The sequence below is a fragment of the Lytechinus pictus genome, chromosome 9 (assembly GCF_037042905.1).
Source record: "Lytechinus pictus isolate F3 Inbred chromosome 9, Lp3.0, whole genome shotgun sequence".
Lineage (NCBI taxonomy): Eukaryota > Metazoa > Echinodermata > Echinoidea > Temnopleuroida > Toxopneustidae > Lytechinus > Lytechinus pictus.
In genome coordinates, this window is record NC_087253.1 from 26,804,427 (window position 1) to 26,816,995 (window position 12,569).

General features: G+C 36.0%; 1 protein-coding gene across 1 annotated transcript; it reads left to right on the forward strand.

Moving 5' to 3' along the window:
* Positions 1-1,117: 1,117 nt before the first annotated feature.
* LOC129268066 (calumenin-A-like) lies at positions 1,118-11,060 on the forward strand. Its single transcript, XM_064104995.1, has 6 exons — positions 1,118-1,926; positions 2,553-2,634; positions 3,546-3,657; positions 4,822-5,061; positions 5,895-6,088; positions 8,937-11,060. The coding sequence occupies exons 1-6, from the start codon at positions 1,697-1,699 to the stop codon at positions 9,033-9,035; spliced, it is 957 nt and encodes a 318-aa protein (XP_063961065.1). The 5' UTR covers positions 1,118-1,696; the 3' UTR covers positions 9,036-11,060.
* Positions 11,061-12,569: the final 1,509 nt, after the last annotated feature.

The window sequence follows — 12,569 nt, forward strand, 5'->3', positions numbered from 1 at the left end:
CATGGATGATCGTCAACAAAACGGAGTGTCGAGTGAGTTTGAACGCTAGCCTGTAAAACCTCTTCATTTTATGAAATTATTTAAATTCAAGCCTTATTTCAAATAACCAGAACTTTGTTATTTCTTGACCATTTTCTGTAATTGAGGTATCAAATTAAAGAGCAGATATTGAACCTTTTAGTCATGTGGTTTTCTTTTGAAAACCCAGATACGGCCCGCCAAATGAGTTTTTGGTATCCTTTCTTCAAATTGTTTTTGCTCACTCATGCGTGAATGAGGAATTATCTAAGTAATACCAGATGAAAGAGGAGATTCTAAGCTTTAAAATGGTAGGTCATTTGTCTATTGTATTTATGATTAAGTTATGATAAATCATCGATAAATCTCGGTTTCGTTTTTTGTGGGACGCACCTATTATTTTGTGTGCATCTCCCTGACTCCCGTTCTTCTGTGACCTAAAAAGTATTACCCCCGTATTACCACTTTCTAGAATATTCAGCCCGCTCTAAGCTGACGTGTACATAACCTGCAAGGGAAGGCATTATCTCCATATGCAGTGCATTTACCTTTGGGAGAGAGAACAATCTGAACAAAAATTGACCCCTCAAAAATATATTTTTTTAAAATATAAAAATGAGTGAGAATGGGTTGGGATGACCTATCAATATTAAGAGTACATTCCTTAAAATCTTATATAGATATATAAGGTAATGTAACGAAATTTCTGTCTGGCTGAACTTATAGCTGTAAGCTGACACGAAATAATACTCTAGTGAAAAGAGGCCTTTCCATTCTACTTGTCAAAACAAGTTCATTCTTACATCTACCCTGTCGAATTTATGCTCACGACATATGCTAACAGCTTAAATATTTTTATTTGAACACAATTTTGAAGGCTTAAAGGCACTAGCCCCTGCATGCCCTAAATAAATTAAACTTTATCATTACATTCAATTGGATAAGGATAAGCTATATAGGCCCTAATCTTCCACGGTGTAGCTACAGCTAACTCTATTTTGCTCTATGAATCATTATGATTAGAAATCTCCGTTGTCTTTATCGTTCTTCTTCTACAGGAAGTGTTATGTAATTGAACTTCTCCCCATATCAGTTTTTCCTTTTTTTAAAACAGGGAATAGCATCCTGATAAAAAGGCTACACCATAATAATCCCACACGTGCACATTTTTCCTGTGGAGAAGCAGCTGGCTAAGTCCACGTGTCATATACCAGCGAGTGAAAGTTGGTAAACTTGCCAAAATTTGTTGACTTGGCAGGTTATATCCAATCAACAGCCTCGTACTGAACAAAATCACTCTCTCGTCGTGCGAAGTGTCGTTTAAAAGGCGATCGGCAATTGGTCGATTTTGGCAAGCCCCTTGGAACCGCGTTTTGATTGGTCAATCAATGATCAGCTGCTTGTGCACCTGTACCCCACCAACACCAGACATTTCTACACCGCCACGTCAGCTTAGGGCCAGAGTCACCCCCCGGATGCCGACACATAAATTTGACAGTGATCTCGGTAGAATTCTTCATTTCAGAGAAATTTAACGTGGAGTTTTCCGTGCAAGAGGTAGAGAAATTTCCAACTCTCAGAAAAGCCCGTACAAAACTTTGGAAACTTTTGTGCAATAGCGTGATTTCTTTTTGTCAAGTTTTGAAAGTGTTCACCCATTCGTATCATCGCATTCACAATGAAGAAATTCTTGTTAGCTTACGTTGTTGCCCTCATCGTGTCAGCTGTTGTGTGTAAACCCAATGAGGGAAGTAGCAGAGTGAGGCAAGAGACCAAACTGAGTGAGAGATCTCATTTTGATGAACATGGCAATCACAATCCTGACTATGATCATGATGCTTTCCTTGGCGAGAAGGAGGCCAAGAAATTCGCAAACCTGACACCAGAACAGAGCAAAGAAAAATTAGGGTAAGGCACCTTTCATTTGTTCAAGTTTCAATTAATTCTATAGACTATAGTATATAATAGTGGTGGGTGAACAGATTTTCTGGTAAAAAAAATGGGTTCAAGAAATTTTCTCTTTATCCCACCGCTGCCACCAGTTAGAAAGAGACAATTAAAGAGGGTCCTTGACCATCACTCATTTTTATTTTTTTATTTACTTATTTATTTATTTATTTATTTATTTATATGTATATATATTTTTGTGGGGGGGGGGGGGGGTAAATGACTTTCTGATGTCATGACGTTGGTCAAAGTGTCAGAGAACCATAATCACACATGTCTAGGCCTAATAGGCTAATTCTAAGCATATTATGATGCATGTTAAATGCATCTGCAGCCAATTAATGACTGAAGTGTGTTTATAAATGTAACTAACCAGTCATTATTATACCCATGAATGAAAAAAAGAATTATGCTTTAGTCTTGAAAATTGAGTCATGTGGCCTGTAAACAGATCATCAGACAGATTGGTCAAGAGCCTCTGAAATGGAATATCAGGGCTTGAATACATTTCCCATGTTAAAAGAAAAATTCAGTCAATGAGATTTACCGAAATTAAATACAGGTTTTGATATGACATGTTTTTACAGGCAGCTATTTGATCGACTAGACACCAATCACAATGGATCAATCAGTGAATCAGAGCTAAGAGCTTGGATTGAAATTCAAACTGTAAGTATGTATAGGGTGCTTACTCTATAAACACAAGGAGCTAATCTGGTATCTAATCACACTCCTTTCAGAGTGAGATGAGGGACCAGTCCTGATAGAGTAAGATTTTAATCTTTAGTTTCAACTTTTCAAGAGTGGGTTTTCACCTTTTTTGGAGCGAAAGTGTGCATCCTTTTTTAACTCTCACTCAATAAGAGGTGAAACTCACTCTTGAAAGACCAAAATCTTACTCCATCTGGACTGGTGGTCCCTCATCTCACTCTTAGAGGAGTGTGATTTAGCTCCTTTGCAATTAGAGGGATTCTGGATATCATAAAGTGGGGCACAATTACTTGTATTGAAATTCAAACTGTAAGTAGCCTATAGAGGGTGCTTAGAAGGGGAGAGATTCTGGATTTCATAAGGGGGGTGCACAATTATGTTCTCTTTTTTGCTCCCCTCCCCCAAAAAAAGGAAAGCCCAAATAAGTTACCAAAATTTGATGCATTTCACCCCTCCACCAAGTTTTTATTTTTATTTTTTATACCAAGATCATTTGGGTGTGGAAACAAACAACAACAACAACATAGAAATCTGGAGTCACAGTGATACAAACAGGTTATTATCATCACGTAATGCTTATGTTAGGTATGCTAATGCTCAGATTCAAGATTTGGTTAGAGAATCAATTACTATGGTTGAATGTAAAATGAAAGTAAAAGACAGGTTCATGATAATCTTGAATCATTTTGAAGGGAATTTGCTGTTACAAAATGATCTATCATTATAGAACTGGATAAGTTTCTGTCAGGATCTGATGGCCTTTGATTAATATTTAACTGAGCTCTAGAAAACATGAAGCAAATGTATACAGTATTATTTGTGAATATTTCTTCAGTCATTCGATGAAAAATATGTTTTCTCCTTGATAGAATTCTGTACTATATGAAGAGCTCGACAGGCTATTCGGTGGACACAATCTCAATGGCGATGACCTTTTGACGTGGGAAGAATACAACGTTACTACTTACAGTGGAATGCCATGTAAGTAACATTCTGTAACAGTCTATCTGCCTGCCTGTCTGTCCACCCGTCTGTTTGTGGTGATTTTGTGTTCAGGGGTTCATGACCCTGGACAATGGCAGTGACGGGGAGGGGGACTGACCACCCCCTCCTCCCCTATGATTTTTAAAGAAGTGATAAAAGTAGGAAAGGAAAAAGAGAGAGGAGAATTAAAGAATAATAGCATAAAAATGAGTGATCTGTGGCATGTTATTCTTAATACCCCTGTAATTCAATTCAGAATATTTTCAAAAGGGAGGAGGGGCAGAAGGGGCAAGGCTACCTGTATGGATTCAACCATGTGCCTCTTGTAACTTCCTTCAGGGGATAATGGGTTTTTATGCCCCCGCAGACGAAGTCCAGAGGGGGCATTAAGCGTTACCCCTGTCCGTCCGTCCCCCCACTTGGTTTCCGCGCAATAACTCGAAAAATATTTAATGGATTTTAAACAATTTGGTGTGTAGGTAGATGACACCAAAATACAGGCTAAGTTTGAATTTGGAGTCCGCAGGTCAAAGGTCACAGCTCATTATATATGTGAGTTGGTTCAAAGGTCTAAATTTGTTCATTATATATGCATATTGGTTTCTGCACGATATTAAGTTCAATCATATTGAATTAATTTCTGATCGTGTTAAGCGGGGGCATCTGTGTCCTTTGGACACGTCAAATTTCTAATTTTAAATTGCATGTAGGCAAGGAAAAAGACACAAGCTTTTAATCTATATCTGTAATTGATTGTGCTGTATTTATAAGAAAAAATTTAATGCACTTTGTATAAACAAATTATAATTGAAATATCAATAAAAATCATAACGCCAATTAGTGAACCAATGAAGATTATTTCACCATTACTATTTTGATTGTGTTTTGTGAAACAGAAAATGAATAGATTTATCTTATCTAAGATGATGATAATGGCAAGTCTTCTTCAGTTTCCCTCATCACTTTTCATTTTAGTGGAGAAACTGATTACGATGAAAAATTTGATTACAACTGAAGCCCCACCAGTCCACAAATGAAGATGTTGATGATGAAAACTTCTTATTTGTGTTTCATTGTGACTTGTAACTTATGAAAAGGTGCTGTATGCATTATTATTAATAATTAGTGACAAGATCGCTTTTCCCTTTAAAAAAATTTTAGTGGAGAAACTGATTACAATGCAAGAAGATAAAACCCTTGACTTCCGGAAGAAAGTACGACAGGACAAAGCTCGTTGGGCTGTAGCTGACCAGAACAAAGACGAGGCTCTAGATAAGGATGAGTACATGGCATTTGAGTGGCCCCGGGAGAAACCGCATATGAAGAATATTGCTATTGATGAGACCGTGGAGGATATGGATAAGAATGGTGATGGTTTTGTGGACATTGATGAGTATATTAGTAAGTACTTCTTTCCTATCAATTTTAGTGAAGTCTTAAACGATCATAAATGTAGTAAAATAGAACTGAAAGATTGGCAGGGAGCTATGAAAGATCTCTGAGTTAGTTAAAATTTGATGAGTAAATGTGACTGAAAATTTAATGATAAGGGTCTAGCAAGGTAATTAATTACCTTGGGTATACTGATGGGAAGGGGGCTGAAAACACCATAACATGTTATAAATTTGTCTATTGAAATGTAATTTCATCGTAAATTTCACCAAATAATCTATGAATGATGCTCAGTGTGATTTAGTCACATGCCAGATATGACAGAATATAAGAAATGTTAGATTATTAGGTCACTTCCTTTGCTTGCTCAAATTTTCAATACTTTATTTCAAAGTTTTTGCTATGTTGATTACAACTTATTTTCCCACTGCCCTGGTGGGCTTCAAATCCAAAAAATAACTTCTTCTTCTTTATTCTTTTTTTTACAACTGACCCCCATTTTCACTCCCCCAATTTTTCTTCACTTTATGGACTATTCAAGCAATGATAACTTGAGCATTTGATACCTTTCTTATGAAGCGCAAAGCAGAGGCAGTTAATCCAGCATGGTCCCTCTTAAAGAGGGTCTGATATAAAACACTTCATTGAATCGCCCAATTATCTGTTTTATTTAATTCCTCATAACAAAATGAATACATATGTACATTTCAATTAATAGAATAAAGTGCTAAATACAGGTTTTGCAATCTCGAAAATGCATAAAATGGATGGAGTTAATACATCATTGCAGCACAGTCAGAGATGATCATGCACAACCATTGTTCATTCTTGACCTTTGACAGATGACCTTTGGGACGGTCAAGGCGAGATTCCTGATTTTGTAGAGGCAGAACGCAAAGGGTTCGGGGAATATAGAGACAAAGATGGCGACAACAGACTAAACCATGAGGAGGTCGGGGACTGGATCATGCCAACTCATTACGACCCCATTCTATCAGAGGCTAAACATCTTATGTACGAGTCAGATGATAATAAGGTGAGTGAGAACCAATACATATATGACCCTATGCTTTCTTATGCATGAGTTAGATGAAAATATGGTAAGAACCATTATGACCCCATTCTGTGGAAGCGTTGTGGTGTAGCGGTTCTGACTCTCGCCTTGTAATCAGAGGGTCGTGTGTTCGAATCCCACCATGGCCTAGCGTCCTTTGGCAAGGCGTTAATCCACACTTTGCCACTCTCCACCCAGGTGTTAAATGGGTACCCGGTAGGATGTGAAAGCCTATAATTATGTAGTATGCCTAGCAATTGAGTCTTGGAACTCTTGTTGGAATGCTCCCCAGGGAGTGGAGAAGGTGCATACATTGTATGCGGGCATGCAAGGATCCGATGACCGGGGTAATAATATGTCTGTAAAGCGCTTAGAGACGTCGTTCCGATGTATTAAGCGCTATATAAATGCGGAATATTATTATTATTATTATTCTGTCTGAGGCTAAACATCTTATGTATGAGTCAGATGATAACAAGGTGAGTGAGAACCAATACATATATGACCCTATGCTTTCTTATGCATGAGTTAGATGAAAATATGGTAAGAACCATTATGACCCCATTCTGTCTGAGGCTAAACATCTAATATGTATGAGTCAGATGATAACAAGGTGAGTGAGAACCAATATATATATGACCCTATGCTTTCTTATGCATGAGTTAGATGAAAATATGGTAAGAACCACTATGACCCCCATTCTATCAGAAGCTAAACATCTTATGTATGAGTCAGGTGATAGTAAGGTAAGAACCAGTTATGACCCTATGCTTATGCATGAGTCAGATGAAAATACGTTGAGAACCCATTATGACCCCCATTCTATCAGATGGTAAATATCTTATGTATGAGTCAGATGAAAGTAAGGCAAAGACCCAGTATGACTTCTTTGTATCAGATGCTTAATCTTATATATGAGTTAGATGAAATAAGGTAATAACCCATTATGACCTCCATTCTATCAGAGGTTAAACATCTTATGTATGAGTCAGATGATAAGGTGATAACCTATTACAACCCATTATGACCCTTTGCTTTCTTGTGTATGATTCAGATAAAAATATGTTACGAACCCATTATGACCACCATTCTATCAGAGGCTAAATTCTAACACATCCTTACAAATTTATTCTAAGTGTATTTTAAATAAGAATAAAAGAAAGTTGTATACTGTATAAGCTGTTATTTTTGCGAATCACAGGGTCCGACATTTTTGCGGGTTTACTTCGCGATCAGAAAATGTAACAAACATTTTCAAAGCATTTTAGAAGCAAAAATAGTGGAAAACATGTGCAAAAATTTGCTCATCAAAACCCTCATGCTGACATGTCTTTTGTACAAAAATATGTCTCTGTAAAAAACAGTTACAAAGTGTGAAAAAGTGGCTTGAATTTCACTTTTTTGTACCTTTAGATATGAAAATTCATCATGTCTTAGTTTGATCTGTACGAATAATCTTTGGAAGTTGTGTGTTGTTTAATAGGTTCATTTAAAAAAAAATTGGTTTCATTGCCAAAATGTTGAATTTTGTGAACAAAATCTTACACCTTCAATACCTTTGGTCATGTGACTTATGAATATTAATGAGTATGCAAATAGCTGCCAATACGTGTGTATAAAGTCAATCAGATCAAATTATATTATGGAAAATACATTGTATTATCATCTATATAGAGTGTTCTAGCGATGCATTAAAAACGTGTATTTTGGTCTGCGTCAATTGCTCGTGCAGTATCAGAGCGTATCCCTAAAAAAGACCGAAATCTTACGAATATCCCATAGGCTCCTGTACAAAATTTGCTTTTGAATATGAGAGCTTATTCAACAGTTTAGGGCGCGGGCGCGAATGCGTGAAATATACAACGCGTACAACAATGAAAGCAATGCGATGCGCAACATAGAGCACAACTACGCTCGATGACGTCATAATTAACTACATGCAAGTCACATGTCAACGACCATAATTGATCCTATGAAGTGATAATGGCATAATGTGATATGACTTGTTAAATCAAATTGCACCCTCTTTTTTTTAGGGGGGAGAGATGATAATAATTATATTGGATGGCTTTATTTCATGAAATACCAGAAATATTCCACTCGTTAGGGCCAATATTCCACTCATCTGCAATTCATGGAATATTTTCCAAAACTCTTGGAATATTTCTGGTATTCCATTCTGAGCCATCCAATATAATATAAATATTGCAGTGAGTGAATAAATATTGATAAACATATGTCAGGAAATACTTTAGGCTCTGATTTCATTACACAGGATGTTTGCAGTAGCAAAGATTTGCTGTTGGGGACATTGGCACCAATTACGAAATGTGTCAATATTTTTTTGTGTTGATAAATTTGCAGCCGATCGGCAGTTCGCGAAATCTGTGAAAATAAAACCCCATTTGTCATATGGTCATTTTGCCTCCGACGAAGATTCTGCTAGGATCGAAAGCTTAGGCCCCTTTTGACTTTCTAATTTACTCCATTGGCTCTCTTTTATTAGATAAGCAGTTTTCAGCAGCTTCTTTTTGCCAAAATAAAACCCCGCGAAAATAACAGCTTATACAGTATATGGCTACGAATCAGCATTTAAAGACAAGTGTGAATGTTAATGTTTACTTGAAAAATACTGATCTGGAAATTCTGGAATCAGGTATGGATTCAGTCGGATTAGACAATAGTTTTGAAAGTCTGACTATTGTGCTTGAACAGTATGGCCCATGAAACGGTTTGTATATGACTTGGCTAAATTCACAACTGTGGATCTCTTTAATGAATATTGACTTTTGAAATTTCTACTAATATATTTTCTTATTTTTTGTCACAGGACAAGGAACTTACAAAGGATGAGATGATCAAAAATTTTAAACTCTTTGTTGGAAGCAGGGTAACAAACTTTGGCGAACTTAGGCATGACGAATTCTGATGCCCTACATCGACCCTTCAAACTATTTAAATAAAGTGAACTATTTTATTACATTTGGATGAAAAGAACTATGCAAGGAATTCTTCACATTTTTGGTGCTACTATTTTTTTCTACTATGCAATATTGTCATTTTAAGTCTCATAGAATGTTTATGGAAGTGTCTCGTATTGAGAATGATTTTCATAAAATCAGTCATGTCAGAAAGAGTATTCTCTTATTTTAACAAAATTGTACCAAATATAAGCAGAAAACTACAAATAATAAACTTCTTAAAAGCATTCTGATCACCCACTCTGTCTATGTATTAGGTGAAAATGTTCTTGCATTGCCGAACTTGTGTTTTCTATGGGGAGAGGTTTGATAATTTACCAAATTATCAATTGGCGATTTTGACAATATTTTGTCTTTGCCTCCTATTGGGAATATGTTGCTTCGTATGAAATCATTGTATCTAATTTCTGAGCTGTAACGGTTGCATTCTGTAATGCAATTATGGTCGATAATACAATCAGTGACTATACTTCAATGCCATTACATTGGCTATTTTGACATTTTGAAATATAAAAGATGACTTTTTAGATTAAAACAAAATTGATTAAAAGTTTAAAGTTAGAGTAGTCCATCTTGTACTGGTAGGATGTTTGTATATTTCATTTTTCCACCTATGTCATGTTTGTTCACAGGATTGTTTGAATAGAATTTATTAGACTCAAAGCCTTGTGTAGATTTGGTGCAACAAAACTCAGTCACCATTTTCGAAGTGTTCAAACAAGTTGACACAAGTCACTTATACAAATTAATGGGTATTTTGTATACATCAATTTTCAAGTCTGTTAAAGATTGTCTAGTAATTAATAGTTGGTGACTTGAAAATGTTATTTTGAAGTCATAATCGATATGATGAGTTCATTTTTCAAAAAATTTGATTGGGCCACTATTTTCTGTATTTAGCTTCTAGAGAAAATATCTTCTCATATAGATCACAAAATGTTGCTGAACCTTCTTGATGAGTTTTGCCACAATTTGTTTTAGCAGACCCTTAGCCCGAACTGGTTTTGCTGTGACCAACTGTCACTCGAGAGTTTTCTTTAATGTGAAATGTTACCATGGTTACTGAGCCTACTATGTGATTTTAGATGTCAATCTGTAGCTTGCTTTGCCTATGTAGAGTTTGATCACAATTTCACCAATCCATTGTTTTAAATTTTATTTTGTTCATTGCCCTATTTTACATATGTTTTTTTCTTTAGTTTTATTAAGTTTTGCAGGGTGTATTGATTGTCATAGTTTTCATTGTTTTGCCATTGTTTGACTTATGAGGTACTATATTAGGTTGAAAATTCAAGATTATTGGAACAATACGCGATGTGTTCATAATTGGGAAAAAAATGCTCAAAAGAAAAAAAATTATTAAAAAAATAATTGAAACGATTTTCATTAAGATGGTAATTTACATTTTATGTCTGAATTACTAACAAGTGGTATAGTCGCCAAGCATGGCCTGTGATAGATAGATAGATAGATGGATACAAAATGAAAGGTTTACTGAAAATACCGAGGTGGATTAAAACTTCACACAAGTCAACTAAATATTATGAACCCATTTAGCATAATCACAGAGTCTTCATTTCCATCTGGGAAATTCCACAAAGTAGATCCATACATCTGACCTCTACTCTCCAGAAATGTTTTGCCTCTGTTCATATGACAAATTATAAAGCTTTCAAAATGCCACAGCTTCAGCAGTTTGTTAAATGAAGAAAAATTTGGTGAAGACATTTGAAAAGATTGATTATGGAATTACCCTTCTGGTTATGATGACTTCATATAACATAATAATTCATTTTTAAAGACCTCTAGAAAGTTACATCATTATTCTGCTTGCCAAGGTTACCATGGTATTGATTTGTGATTTTTGTACTATAAAGTCAAGAACGATACTTGCCATAAGATTTGGTAAATTGGTGTATTGCCAAAACCAACTGATTCCTGCCATTATTTTGAATAAAAAACCGGAAAGTGAATTATTGCAGCGTGTACATCCATGTCTTCCAACCAATGTAATGAATAATCTTGTGCAGTTTGGTGCTTGTGAGAGGGAAGTTAATATCCTCAAGTCTTCCAACCAATTTTATGAATAATCTAGTGCAGTTTGGTGCTTGTGAGAGGGAAGTTAATATCCTAAAAGTCTTCCAACCAATGTTATGAATAATCTTGTGCAGTTTGGTGCTTGTGAGAGGGAAGTTAATATCCTCAAAGTCTTCCAACCAATGTTATGAATAATCTAGTGCAGTTTGGTGCTTGTGAGAGGGAAGTTAATATCCTCAAAGTCTTCCAACCAATGTTATGAATAATCTAGTGCAGTTTGGTGCTTGTGAGAGGGAAGGTAATATCCTAAAAGTCTTCCAACCAATGTTATGAATAATCTAGTGCAGTTTGGTGCTTGTGAGAGGGATGTTAATATCCTAAAAGTCTTCCAACCAATGTTATGAATAATCTAGTGCAGTTTGGTGCTTGTGAGAGGGAAGTTAATATCCTCAAAGTCTTCCAACCAATGTTATGAATAATCTAGTGCAGTTTGGTGCTTGTGAGAGGGAAGTTAATATCCTCAAAGTCTTCCAACCAATGTTATGAATAATCTAGTGCAGTTTGGTGCTTGTGAGAGGGAAGTTAATATCCTCAAAGTCTTCCAACCAATGTTATGAATAATCTAGTGCAGTTTGGTGCTTGTGAGAGGGAAGTTAATATCCTAAAAGTCTTCCAACCAATGTTATGAATAATCTTGTGCAGTTTGGTGCTTGTGAGAGGGAAGTTAATATCCTCAAAGTCTTCCAACCAATGTTATGAATAATCTAGTGCAGTTTGGTGCTTGTGAGAGGGAAGTTAATATCCTCAAAGTCTTCCAACCAATGTTATGAATAATCTAGTGCAGTTTGGTGCTTGTGAGAGGGAAGTTAATATCCTCAAAGTCTTCCAACCAATGTTATGAATAATCTAGTGCAGTTTGGTGCTTGTGAGAGGGAAGTTAATATCCTAAAAGTCTTCCAACCAATGTTATGAATAATCTTGTGCAGTTTGGTGCTTGTGAGAGGGAAGTTAATATCCTCAAAGTCTTCCAACCAATGTTATGAATAATCTAGTGCAGTTTGGTGCTTGTGAGAGGGAAGTTAATATCCTCAAAGTCTTCCAACCAATGTTATGAATAATCTAGTGCAGTTTGGTGCTTGTGAGAGGGAAGTTAATATCCTCAAAGTCTTCCAACCAATGTTATTAATAATCTAGTGCAGTTTGGTGCTTGTGAGAGGGAAGTTAATATCCTCAAAGTCTTCCAACCAATGTTATGAATAATCTAGTGCAGTTTGGTGCTTGTGAGAGGGATGTTAATATCCTCAAAGTCTTCCAACCAATGTTATGAATAATCTAGTGCAGTTTGGTGCTTGTGAGAGGGAAGTTAATATCCTCAAAGTCTTCCAACCAATGTTATGAATAATCTTGTGCAGTTTGGTGCTTGTGAGAGGGAAGTTAATATCCTC